The sequence below is a fragment of the Salmo salar genome, chromosome 20 (assembly GCF_965601325.2).
Source record: "Salmo salar chromosome 20, fSalSal1, whole genome shotgun sequence".
Classification (NCBI taxonomy): Eukaryota; Metazoa; Chordata; class Actinopteri; order Salmoniformes; family Salmonidae; genus Salmo; species Salmo salar.
In genome coordinates this window covers 19,397,782-19,419,017 of record NC_138310.1, presented here as the reverse complement: position 1 = coordinate 19,419,017, position 21,236 = coordinate 19,397,782, and the positions used below count along the sequence as shown (strand labels likewise).

Genomic DNA, 21,236 nt, shown 5'->3' with positions numbered 1-21,236 from the left:
TTTTCAAAAGTTCACATTTCTTAAAAAAACAAAAGTCATGGATGATTTTCAGGGTTAGAAGAACTGAGGAAACTCAAATTGCGTAACGAGATGTGACGTCAGCCCAGTCACAAGACCTTATCACTCTGGTTCGCTCGCCCAGCATGTTTCACAAATGTGGAAAGTTGTTCTACAGGCACGATGGCTGCAACGAACTCGGAACATCTCTGGGAATTTGGACGTGTGATATCCTTCGAATTACGGAGCAGTTGTTACTGATTTGGCAATAACTACTGTATTCAACTAAATAAGAATAAGTATCGTCTGGGCTGGCGCGCAGGTTTGTTTTGTTTCTGCGTGGCGGATGTTAACGTTAGCTAGCTAACTAAGCAGCACAGTATCAAGCTAGCGAGTCAAGATTGTGACATTGGAGCTAATCTAGCTAGCTAACACCTAGGTTGTTTCTAGCTTGGTACTCGGTATAGTGGGAGCTGGTGTGTAGGTGATGTTCTCCGTACTTTCATACGGTAGACTGGTTGCCAGAGCAGTAATTGGCGGACTCTCTCAAACGGATAGCCGCGACTACAGCCTGGTAACGGCAAGCTGCGGGTTTGGGAAGGATTTTCGGAAGGGTATCTTGAAGAAAGGGATGTGCTACGGCGACGACGCTTGCTTCATTGCCCGACATAAATCTGCCGATGTTTTGGGTGAGTAAACTATGCCTGGCATTAACAACTATTCTATAACGTGACGATATAACCGGCCTTGTTGTTTAGCTGGCTAACTAACATGCCAGACAGTGCACCTTTGCTAGTTATAGTAGCTAGTTTGCGCTAACTACGTTTTGTAGTATCAAACAATAACAAACCAGGGACACTGTATTTTGTTTGATCATGATGCACAATACGCTAACTAGGTTGCTGTACTATTGGCTTAGTTTCAAGCCAAGAAAATGCAAATATATTTGGGAAACCCTGTCCTAGAGGTCAGAGCTGCCTGTAGTATTTTGATAATTGTAGTGATAGGAGGGCAGCCATAACCAAACAGTAACCAGTATGTACACATGAATAAATAGATTAGAAAGATGAACGTTGAGAACTTTTTTATTTATTTCTTGTTTTTCACTATAACTAGGCTACAACCAATCAGTCCCAGACTTAATTTTTCATTCACACTTTACCCCATGTCACAACTTATATGGTGTACCTAACTGGTCTTGGACCTCAGAAGGTCACCATGTTACAAAACGTTCAGATATAAATGTAGTGTGGAACAGACATGATCCTCTGCCTTGTAAAATAAGGAACAGTCTCAACACTAAATAGCAGCACATCTATCAGTAGCATTCTTGCCCAGTTCATACACGTGTACCTCCTGATCCCCACCAAGACTGATGGTTGGTGTCTCAGATTTGACATAATCATATTGATAGACAAACCAATAGTTCTGCTGCAAATAGTCACATGTCTGTAGCCCACAGTTTAAAAGGGCATTGTACATTTTTAGTATTGTTGTCACATCAGTGAGCCAAAGGTTGGCAGGGAGAGAGTTATACGACCCTCCTTGTATGGTCACAGCAAGAGCTGATTCTTGTGTCTGGGAAGCAGCTGTAAATAATTGCATTCCTAGGAAAAACTTGAACTGCCAGACCAACTGCTCCCATAATAGGCAGAGGTACATTTCAATAACCATAGAAACCAAATGTTTCATGGTTTTAAGCAGTGTGATAATGTGACTGCAAACTAGTGTATGGGCTTGTTGATAATGTAATGTGACTTGACAACTGCAGACAACATACGTTTCAGATAGCTATCAGTAAAAAATGGTTTATATGTACCAGACTGGCCAAATTATCAATGGAGATTATTCCAGGAAAAAGTTTCGTCAGAAGCATGTCAAAGAAATGCTTATTCTCTGAAGTGTCCCTTGTGTTTCATTCTAAGCACTGTCTTGCTCTACACTTGGTGTCTTGTTTTTAGTGAAAGTGCCTATTGTTTCTCCTGTCACAACTGCGCGAAGACGTCTAGTACTTGTTTCCGATTAATATGACCTCTTCTATTGTCGGAAAACTGTCTTCTTCTGGGAATGTCTTAGTCAGGAGTGTTAAGAATAATCACAATGCAATCTTGATTCGTTCCTATCCTGTTCTCCTCTTTTGAACCAATACCTGACTGTGTGGTTTCTTCAGGTGTGGCAGATGGAGTGGGTGGATGGAGAGACTACGGTGTGGACCCATCACAGTTTTCAGGGACCCTTATGAAGACGTGTGAGCGGCTGGTAAAGGAGGGACGCTTCGTTCCAAGCAACCCTGTGGGCGTCCTCACAAGCAGCTACTACGAGCTCCTACAGAACAAAGTGCCTCTGCTGGGTGAGTGAAGGAAGCCCTGGAGGATCAGTGTTTTGTGAACCTGGAGGCTGGCGCAAAAAGAAATCACTAGTGTCTGCCTCATACTGACTAGAATAGGCATTTACAATAGAGAATATGGTCATAAAGCAGTCTTAGAATGGTCTGTTTTCAGTCTGGGTGGTTAGGCTAAGTGACATGTGAGGTGCTGCTATTTAGATAGGATATTTGCGTGATGAGTCAGAGACCTGCTGCATGCCTCTATCCTGGGAAGTGTACAGACAAGGAGAAGCCTATCCCCGCCAGAATCTCCTCTTGATCCATTGCTTTGCTAGAATGGAGCATGCGGAAATGTGCAGGACAAAACAAACGGAGAGTGAGGAGTCGAGCAGTCCGTGTCGACAGTCTGTACTTTTCCATCCCATCTCATGTAGAAGAGGAAAAACAAGTCAGTATTGTATTTTTCCAGTGCTGAGGAGTACGGTCGTGAGGCCAGCAGTAATTGTATTACTATTGAAAAAACACACAAGAAAGGGAGTGAGAGTAGGGTGAGTCAGAGAGCGTGAGGGGTTGTAGGGAGCTCCCATAGAACATTCTGGTGGTCCAGATGACTCATCAGCAGGGTGTGGCTGCATGCGGAGCCACGTTTTCGCCGGTTCGGTTAACTTTTATGTTTCCTTAAATGTTATCCTTCCAAAATGTTTCTCTTCCTGAAATGTATTGACATGCCTTCCTCTTCTAACCACAGGTTTAGCTACAGTATGATCATGATATAATACAACCCAACAAAAACACCACTCATAGATCATCCCAACCAATTTATAAATTGTTCAATGGCTCTATTCGACTTAATTTGTTACAAATATAATCAGGATGTAGGGCGTGCCACCCATATATTTATCATCTTGTGTTATCTCCTTCCAGGCAGCAGCACGGCCTGTATCGTGGTGCTGGACCGGCAGAGCCATCGGCTGCACACTGCTAACTTGGGAGACTCAGGCTTCCTTGTGGTGCGGGAAGGAGAGGTGGTGCACCGCTCTGACGAACAGCAGCACTACTTCAACACCCCCTTCCAGCTCTCTATTGCCCCACCCGAGGCAGAGGGCGCTGTCCTCAGTGACAGGTCAGTTTTGTGGCCCTGCCGAAGCCATATTTTGTATTGTAAAGAAGCTGTGTAGCTATTAGTTTGGTTTTGAAGCACAGAGTCTCTGCATTGGTTCTGCCCTTGTGCTGCTCTCTGGTCTGTCCAGTCCAGTGTTGATGCAGCATTAGTGAGTTCAGTACTGCCACAGTCAGTGTGCAGGCCAGGAATGGTTGGGGCCATGTGCTGCTTTCTCTCCTTGTGTAGGCATGCCAGCAGCAGTAGTGCTGTAGACTCCAGTGGGGCTGGTGTTGGCTCCCCGCCACCGTTTAAGCCAGACCAAAGTCTCATCACACACACACACACACACACACACACACACACACACACACACACACACACACACACACACGAGGGGCGGCCTCATGGCCCTCCTCACAGCAGCCTCACAGCAGCCAATCCCTGGTCTGTTTACCCACAGGCCTTCTCAACCCTGTAATCTAGAACAGGAAGATTATTTAGAGCTGCTCATGTGGGTTTCTCTAAACTGGTGTGAGGTGGAACAGTACTGTCACTGTTGTAAATGTAGCTGATGCATAGTACTTGTAGAATAGGCCTATTCACAACCGTATTCTCATCATACATACCTATTATAAAATGGCTTGGTTTTGCTCAGTGCATAGGATATCTCCATGGCTTATCTCTATACAGAATAAACAGATATGGGCCCGGTTTCCAAAAAGCATCTTAAGGCTAAGTTGGTAGTTAGAACTTTTATAGGAGCATCGTTAAACCTCCGAGCTGTTTCCCCAAAACCATCGTCACCAAAGCAGGACTTGAAAATGCTCGCTATTTACCGACTGCCTCAGACCACTCGTGGAACAGCTAAGTGAGTCGTTAGATGCGTTTTTCCCATACCGTGTCACTTCATACACAGAAGATCTCTGCTAAACATAGAATCAAGATGTTTATCTGTCTCTCTGCGACTGCAAAGACTAAGTTCCCATTGTCTTTGCAATTGTTACAAACAAGCAAAGGATAAAAAGATAATTCAGTCATCTCTGTTTTCAATTTGAAGTAAAAGATAAATAGCCTACTTGCAGTATAGCCTATATATTTCAATGATATGGAAATACATTTCATGTTCATTCAATTGAGTTTTATTTCTCTGTTTGGCTTACTGTCAAATTTTTCTTTAATATATTTCATGATGTGCCAAATCTTGATTTAGTGCATTATTATAGGGTGAGCATTAGAATAAGCCTCAATATTTGTAGCCTTAGGTGATATGTCTCCTAAGAGCTGATCCGTTGTCAGTATTGTGGAATAATTCTAATGTTAAGGTCAGATTTGAATGGAGAATTCTGATCCGAGAGCAGCGTTACCTTTTCTTTTGATTCTATCAGTATCGTCACATGCCTCAACGATGCACTTAGTGAGCGTTCTCTCTGCGTGGTGTTTTGGGAAACTCATGTTACGTCTGGGACCGTTGTAGGTAAGATGCATCGTTAATATACTCGTAAGCCTAAGTTCCATCGGGAAACCGGGCCATAGTCAGTCCAAACTGTGGACCTATTTGATGTGGCCCTGTTGCATATAGGCTGGAAACTGTAATCTTTCCATGAGCTGGAGTCTGCAGTATTTTGTACCATTGATAGTATCATATTCAGGGACATAAGCGTTGTGATTCTGCTGTAGTTGGTGGGAAGACTCGACATTCATTTCATTTACAGCTAAATCCGTGATTCCTTAATAGTGATCATTTTGAAATGTATCGCTAAAGCCTCGATGTAGTGTAGGACTGTAGATCGAATGGCGGCTGGGTTACAGATGGTTTCTGGAACAGCCGTGAGTATCGGGGAGTCTGGGGCAGAGGCAGAATTATTCCGCCTTCCAAGAACTGAACTTGACACTGCACATGGCTCTGATTTTACTGTATATGTGTGTATCAGTCGCACATCAACATTACAGCAGTTCCTTACAACTTCACCATGACGGCCATGGTGTGCTTTCCTTGTGACTATTCATTCCATCATTTTCCACCATACCTATGCAATTTGTTAGCAGCAGCATTTCACAGCTGAAAAAGTAGTCAGTTGAAATGTATAACTGCATTGCATGATTTCTCTAATAGTTTTGTACTTCATTCCAGTGTTTGACACAGTGATCTATAGCCATGTCTAACCTGAGGTGTGTGCCTGAGTCTCATAGTCAGACAGGAGACTGAGCAGCAGTGTCAGTGATCTAGGCTAATGAAGGGCTAGACGCACAGATTAAACTGGGCTCAGACAGGACAGATTTCCTTCCTGGAGGGGGGTATGAGAAGGGGGGGCAATTGGCTAACGTTTGCAATTTGTTTAAGCACTTTAACGCTCCCACTCTAATGGGCAGGATATTTTAACTCATGTTCCGCAAGACTGTTATTTCCGCGCTACGTTGTGTTAAGCTCTCTGTGCTCCCTCAGTCCCGACGCTGCAGACAGCTCCTCCTTCCATGTCGAGTTGGGGGACATAATTCTCACAGCCACAGACGGCCTCTTCGACAACATGCCCGACTACATGATCCTACAGGAGCTGAAAAAACTCAAGGTACACCCTCGCATAAACCCTTGCCGTACTTGTGTGCAACAAACAGGTTTACTGTTTCATTCAGCAGAGTATTGAAGTGGAGGAACAAGACATTGAAAAACTACTAAGACACCTCCATTTTGTTTTTGTTTTTGCAGAACACCAACTATGAGAGTATCCAGCAGACAGCCAGGAGCATTGCAGAGCAGGCCCATGTTCTGGCATACGACCCCAACTACATGTCGCCTTTTGCCCAGTTTGCCTGTGACAATGGACTGAATGTAAGAGGTAATGACCATCACTTTTATCACTTCTTCATGCAAGTGGAAACTGGAGACAAAGCCAAGGTAGTCCTCATTTCATAGTCCATTTGCTCCATTCATACCCTGCTTCCCTTGTGAATGGTATCCAGGCTGAGAGGGCTGCTCTATAAATCAGGAAGAATGACACCCAGTGAGGAATAAGAAGTGACGGCTCACTTTGTTTTATTAGTGTTCCTTCCATTGCTCTCAGGCTGCTTCCTTTTGGAATGATGAAAATGAGAGATTGTTCTCACACTCATCCTTCTGACTGCATCTCTTTCTCTTCCCCACAGGAGGAAAGCCAGATGACATCACCGTGTTGCTGTCAATAGTGGCAGAGTACACAAACTAGAGACTGTATTGAGGCTAGGAGGGGAATTAGGAGAGTTTCCTCTTGCCATCTGTCTCTTGAAGATGCCAGACTGCTTTGATTCCTGCTGGCGGGGATTAGGGACTAATGTTGGTGGCTGACTGACCCCACCTTTGGTCCCCTGAGATAATCAGTCCTCCAGGACTCAATCAGGCCTATTTCTCAGATGGAACACTGACAATACATGCACTGATGTCACCAACATCAGAACTGAGTGTTAATCTTTAATAGTCTGAATGGATAAATAAAGCATAGGGTTAAGTTCTGACATGTCTCTGGTTAGAATACCTGCTGCAAAGTATCTATCTGGGAAATGTCCCAGTTGTCATTGACCTAATCCCCGTTCAGTGGGATGAAGGACATCAGCATGTTGGAGATGAGGCTCTGGCTCTCACATTCTTTTTGGACTTGGAGCAAAGCTCAGGATGGAGAGAGAGGAGAGAAAAAAGGTGGTCAGTATTAGCCAGTCAAAAGTGAATGAGCGTCAGAATTGAAAATCTGTGAATCATGCCAATGAGGGTTAATCACAGGAACCGAGCTGATTCAAGACGGGAAGTAGCATCATACCATCAAGTCGAAACGATAGGGCCACGAAAACGTCACTTTTACAGTGACTCACATTACACACAAAAACAAACAATTAAAAGACGTTGAAGGGCAAATAAAATATGCGCGTATAAGGGCATGCATCATTGTGATATTTAAAGGATGTTAGAATGTTTTGGTAGATCCGTGGGAAAGGGACTTTGTGGTATTTTAAGTTGTTTGACTGATCTCTAAGGGGTTGTATGAAGACTAGGTGCAGTTGCCACTTTCTTTGCCATATCAGTACAATTTGGGTCAAACGCAGACCAAGTCAATCATTTCTAAGGATGTGAAATGTTAAAATAACTTTTTTTTTTATGGCTTGACGTTTCTGTCAAACCTGTTCTCTGACCCCTGCTGCGACACAGAGGGAGTGTGACTGCAAGTGATGTTGAAGGTTATTGTGTGATAGAGTAACCTCTAGTCTGTCACGTGTCAGCTGTTCATATTGTATACATGCAGAATGGATGGCTTTTATGTAGGCTACACCGCTTTTTAAAATATCCACTGGGATGCAGTGGTAACAACCATTTACTCACAAGGTTAAAGAAAGCATATCTGAAAGTTCACAGTGAACGTTGGTCAAGTGGCCAAGCAGATAGCATTTTATTTCTGCTTTGGTTTGATGGGGTGGGAATCTGGACTGATCACAGATTCAGTTTAGCTTCAGGAAAAATTGTTCACAATCAGAATTTCTCAGTTCTCCTCACTGTAAAGCTCCAATGGCACATTTTGATGAGGTCTTAAGAATCAGGTCACTAGTGTTTTTATTTAATTTAACCGGTTTTCATTTTTGCTGCTGTCAAAAATGTGCACTTTGCATTTACAACATAACTCATGTGCAGAAACATTTTAAGTGACATTTCCTTTGTAAAGGAAAATTCCACCACAAAACTATCTTTTGGTATTTGTTTCAGTAGTCAATTGTTTAAATAGTCCTGAAATGTATTGCTTGTCAGCAATCAAGTTTAAGATAATTAACTTAAAACATTTTTTAAAAACATCACATGATGCAAAACACAGATTCATATGATGCAAAATGCATCATACAGGGATGATTTTGTATTTTCAAAACTACTGCTGACAAGAAAAACATTTTGGGACTATGAAACAAATACCAAAATATGTTTTTGGGTGAGGTTTCCTTTAACATGTACTATGTACATGTTGATTTATGGAGCTGATGTGCCTTGTATCAGATGTTATTGATAGTGGTAAAATTGTGTATCGTATTGTTCCCTAAACCCCACACTGTGTCAGCTATGGAGACAAGTAGCCATATGATTCACACGTACTTTTCCCATCATGCCCTGCTGTCGTAATGCTTAATCGGCGCCATCTGATGGGAGACCTCTCGTTCCCTTTCAATGTGTTCAATGCCTTTCACCATGGGACACGTTCAAATTTGAATGGTCAAGATATTTATTTTTTTAAAGGAGGGGGGAAAGCATGACAAATGATCTTAGAATCCTTAAAGGCCCAATGCAGCTGTTTTATATCAAATTACTTCGGAACAATTAAGTACATTACTGTAATAGATTTCCATAAACATTTTAGAAGTAGATTTCCATAAAAATTTTAGAAGTTTGGAACCCGCACCTCTGATTCACAGGGGTTGGGTTAAATACCACATTTCAGTTGTACAACTGACTAGGTATCCCCCTTTCCCTTTCTTTGTTATTAGTCTATTAACCAATTACCGCATGGTGATTTTTATCATGGAAAGCCCAAGCTCCTGCACATGCAAAATTGCTGATTATAAGGTCCTGTGCAGATTGTATTTTCAACCAGAAACTAACTATCAGGAAATAACAAAAAATCTCACTTTTACAGAGTTTCATCAGCTATGATACGATATAATACACAGGAAAACACAATTTTCACTGCTCTGGGCCTTTAACAAGGTTCTGTGTATCAACTGTAGTACCCCTTGGTTTTCTATCTGTTGATGTCATGGTGTTCCCTCACTACAGGCTACTGTCCTGCTTCAAGGGCTCTCCCCTAACTAGGAAAATAATATCTATGCCGCTACTGACTGACGTAGGGCAATCAGGTGTTTTATGATATAAAAAAAACCTAAAGAACTTAATGCCCTGCATACATGTCTTACTGCGCTGGGAGTTGAAACACACCTGCACTGGATGGCCCAAATGTTTTCGCAAACATTATGGCACTGTAGAGATTGCCAAGAACCTCACCAGCCTTAAAATACAATCAATTCTCCCAGTCAGACGGCACTATATCAAAGCTTCTCCATGATGTCCATATCCTGCTCCCCACTGACTTAGTGACCTGACCTGCCAGTACCCCTGTTCTGTTGGCCAGTTCTAGACTTCAGTTAATTGTTCCGTTCAAAAAGCAACATTTGTTACAGTGAGAGCTGCATGTAACGTTATCTATATTTTGTATGTACAGTTCAACAATGCAGAGACCCAGTTTCTGTTTAACATGTTTTCAAAGCTGTAACATATTTCAATAAAGTACAGTATTTATTACCCTCGTTCTTTTCCTTTTAACAAGACCCTTGTCATGTTTTTCTGTGTCAATATTGTTTGTTCAGTGGCCACTGCAAGGTATTTGTCTACTTACACAGTAGACTGAACAGTTCCTGAGGTAATGAAAACATGTAGGTCAGAACACAGCTACCAGTTCCCTCCCTCCCAGTGAGGTAGGCCATGCTGCTACACGTGATCATGTATTTCTGATAGATCATCTTTATGCAGTCTTTCCCTTTGAAGGTGGAATCATACTGTTCCCTGCCAGGCAGCATATCCCTGCTCTGACTCATCCGTTCCTCTGTCTCAGCAGGGGCCATAGTGGACTAGATTCAAGTGTTTCCCTCGCAGCTGTCTGCTCTTATGCAACTGAGGGGACTGCCTGAAGCTACATGAAAAGGCTCCATGTGATCTGTATGTTTGGTTACACATTCCTCAAGCTTTAGCGAGTCTGTGAGATGTGTTGCGTTTACTATCAGCACCCAGGTGTGGCATCCCCAGGCGGTTGGCTTGAATGTTTTCATGGGCAAACCTAGGGCCTTTTCACAATTTTAGATTTTCTCACCTCCGTCCTCCCTGGACTCCTTTTGAAAAAGGTCAAAGGTAATCGAGGAGAGGAGTAGAGGGAAAGTGGATAAAAATGCACTTGTTTATGACCAGTCTAATTTATACATGTGCTTCCTCGCCAAATGAAGGCTATCGAGGAGGTGAGGACCGTCTTCCATTTACCTATTAACGAATTGACAATTCTCAACAATTTATTGGTTTCTGGGTCACAGGGGAGAGGACAGATGTTTACCCCAATTAATTTTATGCTTTTGATGTCTGACTTTCAAATCTACGGTTTATGTTTCTTGCAATAAATGCGCATACCATTGGAATAACTTAGTGGTTAGTAAAAACAAACTGCCATGCTTTATGAACTTTCATTTAAAGCATTCAAATGAATTGAAAAATATTATGTTCTCATTTAAATGCATTTACAATATACAATGGGAAAAAGACTATGGTCTGCTGAAAAAACTTGCAGGGTATGAAAACAGTTCTTGGCTTGGTCATCATTCTGTGGTAACTTACAGTTCACCACTGGCCCTCTCCTCTCCCCCATCTTCTGTATCACTGGAACACGCCAGACTGGGCAGCATAGAGGTGCAACCATCACCTTGCTCACAGGACACGGCCCCAAAGAGGAGAGAGCGAACCTAAGGAGCCAAAACACACGACTCATCATTAATAGACAGCTGAGCAGACTATGAGCATGGGTGGAAAAAAACAGCAAATTGTGCAATAGTTTTCGCAGTATGGTCTGGTGGTTCTTAGGAAAAAGAGCTTGAGATAAGAGGGCTGTGCAACCAGCCACACACCTTGCATACGTCACAATTCACCTTCACCCTGTGTGTTTCAGGTCAATCACACATCACATGGTTAAACATTATTGCAATCTAGGCACATTCCAGGTTGAACGTTAAAGCAAGGCCTTATCTGTACTTTGGAACTTACCAAAGTAGGGTACCAGTCGGAGCCTGCCAAAATCCCAGAACACAGTGGCTTGACGGCACAAACAGAAGTCAACCAAAGTTCATATTTTGTTCTAATTTACCTTGGAGGAAGGAGGAGTTGTGATGCCACGACCTCTGTGTGTATAACGTGGTGTTCTGAGCCTGTCAGAATCCTCTCCTGTCCTGGTGAACTCTCTCATGAGGGCTGCTCCACAGAACACTGGGCTTCCCTGGCTGGATGCTATCAGCTCGCCTGCAGAGGGAAACCCCTGGGCCTGGGGGGGACCGGCATCTGCCTCACACGGGCCCTCCGGAGGCTCCGCAACACCTCCACATCTGAGAGCATATAAGGACCATTACAGCAAGGCTGCCTTCAGGCATTTCCCTCCAGTGGTCTGCCTATAGTCGTTTTCCTATATAGCTTCATATTGAAAACAGATGCCTGTCAGTCTTAAATCAATATTAATTAACCACATTCGTGATAGTCTACAAACTAAAGCAATAGCATTGCTAACAGACATCTAGATATATACATAATAGAAGTTATATGAGATGCGCATGCCACGTTCTATTGGGAAAAGGTTGTTTTTAGATAACCGAGCAGTGCGAGTTTGAAAGACGTCTGCGCTCATGGGCGCGTGTGTTACATGATATGCCGCGTGAGTTACTGCAGCTGCACGTGCATCAGTGTGTGAGGGAGAGAGAGAGTAGAGGGGAGGGGCAGAGCTAGAGAGACGGCAGGGAGAGAAAGGGAGGAACATGGAGAGAGAGAAAAAAGGGAGCTGTTGTAAGAGTGACACTGCTGTTGGATGTTGGCTGTGCTCCAAGGTTGCATGCTAGGACAATGTAACTCTGTTCTGCCTGTTCTCCTGCACATGGCAGGCCACTGCCTCTGGCTGTTTTCTTAGTGTTCCTCAGCATAAACATGCTTTCCATAAACACCACTGACTGCACCACAGACAGAACCAGAATGTGCCTATAAAGAAGCGTCCCAGCAGGAGAGAGAAGGGGAAGGGGCCTGGGTTTTAAATATCTTCACTTACCTTCGTCAAGGTCAACATGAGAATAATGTGTGTGTTTGCCTGGGAGGTTAAGAATATAAACATAAATTGTACAACTACAACATTAACCTGTCATACAAAAATCTGATGTGTTCTCAGTATTCCATGGAGGTATAAACATGACATTTACATTTTGGTCATTCGAACATACTGTATGAACGTTTCCTTGAAAAAGGAAGGAGCAGTGCAATGCCGCGACGTCATAAGTGACCCAGATGTGCCACAATCTGGCCGGGACTGGTGCAAACCCCACCTCAGGCGGCTCAGAGCAGACACTATGAGAGATATACATAGAGGCCGGGCGGGCCACACACTGAGTGACATCATCGCCACAGCAACGTAACAGGTTAGTGACTGGGGGGGGGGATGTAGGGATTACAGCCTGTCAGGCCTCTAACCCAGCCAGCACGGCCTTGCCCCAGATAGCCAGCCTCTGTCACAGTGCTACTGCACTGTTCTGTAACACAACGCCCAATGAGGCACCAAAAAAAGCACATGCTGGCCAACTGCCTCCCGTAAGGAGGACATCACCGGTACAGCCTGCTCTAGGATTCTAGGAAAGGCTAGTTCAAATTTACTCTACTGTGGCTGTCACATGATTGGGCAGGCGCTTTAAGGCTATCTAAGCCTGTTAACTTTTTTATTTTCTATGAACTGAGAAACTGCTTCTCGCTAGGACAAAATGTCCTGCATTTCTACACACCATGCCTCCTAACAACCCTGACTATTGAAATCATTTGGGCACTTCTACATACATTATTTGATATAGCGGTAGGGTTGCTATGGTGACTACATCATAGATGATGAAGATAGAAGCAGATTAAGGGCAGGATGTGATGCTGGTGATGTGGTGTATTACACAATGTTGGACCAAATACAGAACCCCCCTATCAGTGGTGGGGTAATAACTGTTTAACGAATGGTGACGGCTACCTTAGTGCAGCAGGAGCCTGGGCCTCTGTAGCCTGGGAGGGGGTCCTGCTCTCTGGGTGGACAAGAGTAGCCAACACCACACAGGCCTCCAGCACCATGTCATCTACACTGAAGGCCACCGGCCTGACAGACAGCAGAACACAACATCAGCATACCTAGAACCAGTGCCCTGAGGTTTCTCCAACCTTGTGACCAGACCGGGAAAAACTCCAGGCCTAATTTAGGACCTAAGTAAAAGAGGTGATAGTCATTGGGTATAATCACAAGGACCAGGATACTTACTTTCCTGCAGCGCCAAAGTGGGCAGATACTGGTAGACCATGTGATTCAGCAAATGACAGCAATCCCTAGAGAAGAGGTTAATACATTAAACACATGCATGATTGGAGTGACTTTGATCATTCACCACCAATTAAAATAACAGGTCACAATACTCTGGTACTCTGCTAGACAGCAATGTACATTAGATGACAGGGCACATATTACCAATGTTGCTGTGTACAGTCGTGGCCAAAAGTTTTGAGAATGACAAAAATATTAATTTCCACAAAGTTTGCTACTTCAGTGTCTTTAGATATTTTTGTCAGATGTTACTATGGAATACTGAAGTATAATTACAAGCATTTCATAAGTGTCAAAGGCTTTTATTGACAATTACATGAAGTTGATGCAAAGAGTTAATATTTGCAGTGTTGATCCTTCTTTTTCAAGACCTCTGCAATCCGCCCTGGCATGCTGTCAATTAACATTTGGGCCACATCCTGACTGATTGTCAAGTGTGTGCGTACTGGTAGCGAAGTCAGGTGCAGGAGAGCAGAGATTTGTGAACAGGCGCACACTTTATTGAGGCAAAAGTACAAAATGTGCAAAACAGTCACAAGAATTATGTTTAACAATAAACATCTTCATGAAATACCACGGAAAAAACAAACCAGTCTGGCGCGTCAACAAATAACACGTAACACAACCAATCTTTCACAAAGACATGATGGGGAACAGAGGAATAAATACATGTAGATTGATTGGGGAATGAACCAGGTGTGCAGGGAACAAGACAAAACAAATGGATACATGAAAAATGGAGCGGCGATGGCTAGAAAGCCGGTGACGTCGACCGCCGAACGCCGCCCGAACAAGGAGAGGAGCCGACTTCGGCGGAAGTCGTGACACTGATGGCAGCCCATTCTTGCATAATCAATGCTTGGAGTTTGTCAGAATTTGTGGGTTTTTGTTTGTCCACCCGCCTCTTGAGGATTGACCACAAGTTCTCAATGGGATTAAGGTCTGGGGAGTTTCCTGGCCATGGACCCAAAACATTGATGTTTTGTTCCCCGAGCCACTTAGTTATCACTTTTGCCTTATGGCAAGGTGCTCCATCATGCTGGAAAAGGCATTGTTCGTCACCAAACTGTTCCTGGATGGTTGGGAGAAGTTGCTCTCAGAGGATGTGTTTGTACCATTCTTTATTCATGGCTGTGTTCTTAGATGAAATTGTGAGTGAGCCCACTCCCTTGGCTGAGAAGCAACCCCACACCTGAATGGTCTCAGGATGCTTTACTGTTGGCATGACACAGGACTGATGGTAGCGCTCACCTTGTCTTTTCCGGACAAGCTTTTTTCCGGATGCCCCAAACAATCGGAAAGGGGATTCATCAGAGAAAATGACTTTACCCCAGTCCTCAGCAGTCCAATCCCTGTACCTTTTGCAGAATATCAGTCTGTCCCTGATGTTTTTCCTGGAGAAGTAGTGTCACGTCCTGACCATATACTTAGGTTTTTTTGTATTATATTTGGTCAGGACGTGGCAGTTATGTTTGGTTATGGTATAGTGGGGTTGTGAGTGTTGGGGTAGGTTCTAGGTTAGGTATTTCTATGTGGAGTTTAGTGAGTGTATGTTTGTTTGGTTAATTGGGGTTGGGACTCTCAGTTGAAGGCAGGTGTTGTCTATCTGCCTTTGATTGAGAGTCCCATATAGTGGGGTGTGTTTGTTTGATTTTTGTGGGTAATTGTAATTTTGCACTGTGTTTCGTTTCACCTGTGAAACTGTCACCTTTCTCCTCTGCGTGTTTATTTTGTTTTGTCGTTTCCATCTAAAATAAATATGATGTGGAACAGTCAACCTGCTGCGTATTGGTCATCGAGTGATTTCGACATATCTTCCGATGAGGGAGAATACGAGGAACGTGACAGAATTACCCACCGACAACGGACCAAGCAGCAGAGGAAGGAGCAGCACAAGGAGAGGCACCAGGAGAAAGGCTATCTGGAGTCATGGACTTGGGAGGAAATCCTGGACGGGAAAGGACCATGGACTCAAGCTGGGGATTATCGCCGCCCACAGTGGGAGATCGAGGCGGCGAGAGCTGAGAGGCGCTGGTATGAGGAGAGGGAGCGCAACGGACACGGGAGGCAGCCCCACATTTTTTTTGGGGGGGGGCACACGGGGAGATTGGCGGAGTCAGGTGGTAGACCTAAGCCAACTCCCCGTGCTTACCGGAAGCAGCGTGGTACTGGTAAGACACCGTGTTATGCTGTGGAGCGCACGGTGTCCCCAGTGCACGTTCAAAGCCCGGTGCGCTACATACCAGCCCCCCGCAAGTGCCATGCGAGTGCAGGCATCGAGCCAGGGCGGATGGTGCCAGCTCAGCGCGTCTGGTCTCCAGTGCGCCTCCTCGGTCCAGGTTATCCTGCGCCGGCGTTGCGCACTGTGTCTCCAGAGCGCTGGGAGGGTCCAGTTCGCCCAATGCCTGCTCTCCGCCCGTGCCGGGCCAAAGTGGGCATTCAGCCTGGAGTGTGGGTAAAGAGTGTCCGTACCAGAACTCCAGTGCTCCCCCACAGCCCGGTTTATCCTGTGCCTCCTCCTCGGACCAGGCCTCCAGTGGGTCTCCCCATCCTGGTTCATCCTGTGCCACCTCCCAGGACCAGGCCTTCAGTGGGTCTCCCCATCCTGGTTCATCCTGTGCCACCTCCCAGGACCAGGCCTCCAGTGGGTCTCCCCATCCTGGTTCATCCTGTGCCACCTCCCAGGACCAGGCCTCCAGTGGGTCTCCCCATCCTGGTCCGTCCTGTGCCACCTCCTCGGACCAGGCCTCCAGTGGGTCTCCCCATCCTGGTTCATCCTGTGCCACCTCCCAGGACCAGGCCTTCAGTGGGTCTCCCCAGCCTGGTGAGTCCTGTGCCACCTCCCAGGACCAGGCCTTCAGTGGGTCTCCCCATCCTGGTTCATCCTGTGCCACCTCCCAGGACCAGGCCTCCAGTGGGTCTCCCCATCCTGGTCCGTCCTGTGCCACCTCCTCGGACCAGGCCTCCAGTGGGTCTCCCCATCCTGGTTCATCCTGTGCCACCTCCCAGGACCAGGCCTTCAGTGGGTCTCCCCATCCTGGTTCATCCTGTGCCACCTCCCAGGACCAGGCCTTCAGTGAGTCTCCCCAGCCTGGTGAGTCCTGTGCCTGTGCCCAGGGCCAGGCATCCATCATGTCTCCCCAGCCTGGTGAATCCTGGGTCAGGGCCGTCGGAGGATCCGACACCGGGGTGCGGCCCAGAGGATCCGACACCGGGGTGCGGACCAGAGTATCCGACAACCTCTTGCGACCCGGGACTGAGGGGAGCTGCCTGTGACCCAGAACCGGGTGAGTCTGGTCACAATTCTAAAATAAAGTTGATTAACTATGACTGTGATGATTCTGCCTACAACCCAGAACCGAAGGAGTCTGCTTACAGCCTGGGACCGACGGAGTCGGCCCACGAACCAGAACCAAAGAAGTCTGCCTACTGTCCTAAGCCCAACAGGTCTGTCTACGGTCTGTTGGACAGTAGGCCAGAACCGGAGCCACCTCCAATAGAGGTGGGTTGGGGAGGGGGGGTGTAGCACTGTGCCGTCGTTGACGGCAGCCACCCTCCCTTCCCTCCCTTTAGTTAGGAGGTTAATTGTGTGTTGTTTTTTTTCTGTTGGTTTTGTGCATTCAGTGTATGCACCTTTAGGGGGGGGTAATGTCACGTCCTGACCATATACTTAGGTTTTTTTGTATTATATTTGGTCAGGACGTGGCAGTTATGTTTGGTTATGGTATAGTGGGGTTGTGAGTGTTGGGGTAGGTTCTAGGTTAGGTATTTCTATGTGGAGTTTAGTGAGTGTATGTTTGTTTGGTTAATTGGGGTTGGGACTCTCAGTTGAAGGCAGGTGTTGTCTATCTGCCTTTGATTGAGAGTCCCATATAGTGGGGTGTGTTTGTTTGATTTTTGTGGGTAATTGTAATTTTGCACTGTGTTTCGTTTCACCTGTGAAACTGTCACCTTTCTCCTCTGCGTGTTTATTTTGTTTTGTCGTTTCCATCTAAAATAAATATGATGTGGAACAGTCAACCTGCTGCGTATTGGTCATCGAGTGATTTCGACATATCTTCCGATGAGGGAGAATACGAGGAACGTGACAAGTAGCTTCTTTGCTGCCCTTCTTGACACCAGGCCATCCTCCAAAAGTCTTCGCCTCACTGTGCGTGCAGATGCACTCACACCTGCCTGCTGCCATTCCTGAGCAAGCTCTGTACTGGTGGTGCCCCGATCCCGCAGCTGAATCAACTTTAGGAGACGGTCCTGGCGCTTGCTGGACTTTCTTGGGCGCCCTGAAGCCTTCTTCACAACAATTGACCCACTCTCCTTGAAGTTCTTGATGATCCGATAAATGGTTGATTTAGGTGTAATCTTACTGGCAGCAATATCCTTGCCTGTGAAGCCTTTTTTGTGCAAAGCAATGATGATGGCACATGTTTCCTCGCAGGAAACCATGGTTGACAGAGGAAGAACAATGATTCCAAGCACCACCCTCCTTTTGAAGCTTCCAGTCTGTTATTCAAACTCAATCAGCATGACAGAGTGATCTCCAGCCTTGTCCTCGTCAACACTCACACCTGTGTTAATGAGAGAATCACTGACATGATGTCAGCTGGTCCTTTTTGTGGCAGGGCTGAAATGCAGTGGAAATGTTTTTTGGGGATTCAGTTCATTTGCATGGCAAAGAGGGACTTTGCAATTAATTGTATTTCATCTGATCACTCTTCATAACATTCTGTAGTATATGCAAATTGCCATCATACAAACTGAGGCAGCAGACTTTGTGAAAATTAATATTTGTATCATTCTCAAAACTGTTGGCCACGACTGTACACTAGCCCTAACCTTTCAAGTTGTTGGGGTCAATCACAGTGAAAGGGGTAATCATGGGTTCAGTTGAATCGCTGTGTCCGATGCCCAGAAACCAGAGCCTCTGTGTGTGTTCGACTAGCCCCTCTAACACACTGTGACAGGTAAGACTCGCAGCAATGTAGAGACTGGCTCACTGTCCAACTCAATCACAGGCTAGCATGGACACACAGCAGTCTATAGCTAGGCATCGCTTTACTGTGTAATGAGGGACTTCACAAAAGGGTACCCCCAACAACATTCCAGGACGTTAGGGTCGGGTCAAAGGATGTGGGTCTGAGCACAAATTGTGACACATTAGTTGTACTTTATAATAAATAACACAAAAAAACATAGGATGCAAAATGGCTGCCTTTTTGGGGTCCCAATGTGATATATTTTGCTATTGAATCATGTTGATGTATATTTCTCCTCTGAGGACTTGGGTTTATTTGGAACATGGTATGAGAGTTAGGCAATCAATGCATGTGTTCTACTACTTATTACTGTCTGTTCACAGAAAATGTAGACATGTGCGGGGGAAAAAAACATCATATTATAACTTGATTCATTAGGGTCATAAAACAAAATCCTGCCCATGAGGGGAACGTTCCATTGAAAATGATAGGGTACAGAGTCTCCTGGACACTTGGGTCCAGTCCTGTAAATAAATGAATTAACCCATGGGTATGCAAGTACAGACCGTGACACCCTCCCATATCCACAAGCTCATGTGACAAAAAATAAGGTCCATCCCAAAATAACCCCCTTACCCTCAGCTCCTTCAGACAGAAGGTTATGTCTGAGTCAACTCCAACCTGGAAGTAGTCAAACTCACTGGGATCTAAAGACATCTCAGTGTGCATGGCCTTCATTTGATCTGCACCCCGAAAAACCAGGAGTTAGGCACAATATGTTACCGACTTTTTGTGGGTTGGTTTTTTCATACAGCGTAGACAGTGCAACATCTCACCACTTTCATCTTCATAGTAGCTTTTCAGATTGACTCTCAGAGGAGACATGGACAGAGTGATCTCTTCCTGAGACACTGGGAAGTGCATCACCATGTCGCCTAGAAGTCTGGCCCCAAAATAATAATACAAATGTAATACAATTATAATAGATAGTACAAATGTAAATTACTAATGAAATAATCATCATATACTGTATACCCTGTAGTAATTCTTAGTCAGTCTCTGAATCACTCTTCATAAATGTCACAAGGAGATAAATTGGGATATGTTTAGGGGAGCTCACCTGGGCTGGGCCTTCAGGACATTGGGGCAGAGGTGAGAAGGAAACACTGCCTGCAGCGCTTCACTCTCCTGGAAACCCAGGTTGTGTGTTTTGGTGATACCTGTCACAATGAGTATGAGATGTTGGGACAGAGCGCCATCTAGTATTGATACAATGCATTACAATCTGAGAAAGAATCCCCTTTGTTCCAAAATCATTATTGAACACCTACTGGATGTTGCTCACCCACCCACCCACACACACACACAAGTCCTTGACATATAAAACAAGCTCTTATCTGAGAGCACTCTATTGGACTGTTCTCCTACCATGTCTGCAGTGAAACTGGAATATCACCCGGTTGTCTGGGAGATTGATGGATATTTGACAGCTATCCACATTACGCTCAATGGTAGCCAGGCACCGAAACAGCGGCAGCACTGACTAAAACCAAAACGATATATATTCACACACAGCTATTACACTATCAGTACTATAAAGTCTCACCCATTGTAAAAGCAATGATGCTGGACTGTTCCATATGGGCCTGTGAGACATGTATCTGTCTTGAGATATTGGGGTCATATTCAGCAGATTCAGAACAGCTTGGCCATTACCTTCATGACCAACTTGCATTTGACAGTTCCACAGTCCTGGGCTGGTCCTGTGTCTGGGCTGTAGTGTTGGAAGAACAGTGGGGAGAAGAGGAAGCAGGCGTAGGCAGAATGGGCTGAGTTCACTGACCTCATTGCCAACTACAAGAGACCAGACCAGGCAGATAATGATATGCATCATGGTTAGAACAGGACCATGTTATGTAGCTAACACTTTACATTGATAAAGCTTTGTAGACTAGACCATCATCAAATCAAACGTTAATTGTATAGCACACTTCAAATGGACTGATGCTTACCCCTTTCATCATAGGATCCAACCATATTTCATCTCCTATGCGTGCCAGGGCATGAATAGCCTTCCCAAACACTGTCAGAAACAGAGTCAGGGATACTGTTTATGGAGATTAAATTGATCAAGCAACTATGTGTCAACATATTTAGCTATCTAAATCCTGCATTTTAGCTATCTAGCTAAATCACTTCAGAGAACAATCCGCAGACTGAGGTAACGTTAGGATGTCAAAGCTAGCCAACTTTAGAGAATTAGCCAACTTTAGAGAGGTAGCTAGCTAGCTAACGTTTATACTGTCCTGTTTGGCACATTTAGCTAGCTAGCTAAGTTAGCTAGATATGTACTTTAAAATGTGTTGCATATTTCTGTATCAATACGTTATAGTTATCTATATTCCAAAAGATAACATACCTTTAACACCGTTTCTTTCAATGACACACTTCATTTTGGCAGTCAAGTTCAAGTTCCACAATGTTTGATTTTGTGGTGATCACTAATTAGAGTGTCTGTCGGTGCAGTTGACGCGCAACAGCTGCAAAACAGCAGCATGGAGATGATTTACTAATGAACCATATTGTGTAATATACTAATCTATTACCATTATGATTAGTATGACTATAAGGGGTCATGTAATGTATATTAAGTTAAAATTCTAAAATCCTGAATGCATACAAAACTAGATAGCTGGGACAACAAA

The 21,236-nt window shown here is 44.8% G+C and overlaps 2 protein-coding genes across 2 annotated transcripts; one reads left to right on the top strand and one right to left on the bottom strand.

Annotated features, from left to right (window-relative positions):
• Positions 1-101: 101 nt before the first annotated feature.
• Positions 102-9,723, top strand: pptc7a (protein phosphatase targeting COQ7 a). Its single transcript, XM_014160406.3, has 6 exons — positions 102-686; positions 2,168-2,347; positions 3,248-3,446; positions 5,869-5,992; positions 6,130-6,259; positions 6,567-9,723. The coding sequence occupies exons 1-6, from the start codon at positions 485-487 to the stop codon at positions 6,623-6,625; spliced, it is 894 nt and encodes a 297-aa protein (XP_014015881.1). The 5' UTR covers positions 102-484; the 3' UTR covers positions 6,626-9,723.
• A 114-nt stretch (positions 9,724-9,837) lies between these two features.
• On the bottom strand, positions 9,838-21,073 carry rad9b (RAD9 checkpoint clamp component B). Its single transcript, XM_014160405.3, has 11 exons — positions 20,951-21,073; positions 20,544-20,614; positions 20,248-20,385; positions 19,960-20,074; positions 19,652-19,751; positions 19,368-19,474; positions 19,168-19,274; positions 13,499-13,563; positions 13,217-13,339; positions 11,324-11,558; positions 9,838-10,925 (listed from the first exon to the last, which is right to left on the bottom strand). Exons 1-11 carry the CDS (start codon positions 20,982-20,984, stop codon positions 10,797-10,799), a joined length of 1,224 nt encoding a protein of 407 aa, XP_014015880.1. The 5' UTR covers positions 20,985-21,073; the 3' UTR covers positions 9,838-10,796.
• Positions 21,074-21,236: the final 163 nt, after the last annotated feature.

What these genes read in the sequence shown, in the direction of transcription:
- rad9b (XM_014160405.3), bottom strand. Translation starts at nt 20,984, where the DNA reads ATGAAGTGTGTCATTGAAAGAAACGGTGTTAAAG. An exon ending in AATGCAAGTTGGTCATGAAG is followed by an intron (nt 20,075 to 20,247) that starts GTAATGGCCAAG and finishes TTTTGGTTTTAG; the next exon opens with TCAGTGCTGCCGCTGTTTCG. An exon ending in GTCCTGAAGGCCCAGCCCAG is followed by an intron (nt 19,475 to 19,651) that starts GTGAGCTCCCCT and finishes TTTTGGGGCCAG; the next exon opens with ACTTCTAGGCGACATGGTGA.
- pptc7a (XM_014160406.3), top strand. Translation starts at nt 485, where the DNA reads ATGTTCTCCGTACTTTCATACGGTAGACTGGTTGCCAGAGCAGTAATT. An exon ending in TAAATCTGCCGATGTTTTGG is followed by an intron (nt 687 to 2,167) that starts GTGAGTAAACTA and finishes TGGTTTCTTCAG; the next exon opens with GTGTGGCAGATGGAGTGGGT. An exon ending in GAACAAAGTGCCTCTGCTGG is followed by an intron (nt 2,348 to 3,247) that starts GTGAGTGAAGGA and finishes ATCTCCTTCCAG; the next exon opens with GCAGCAGCACGGCCTGTATC.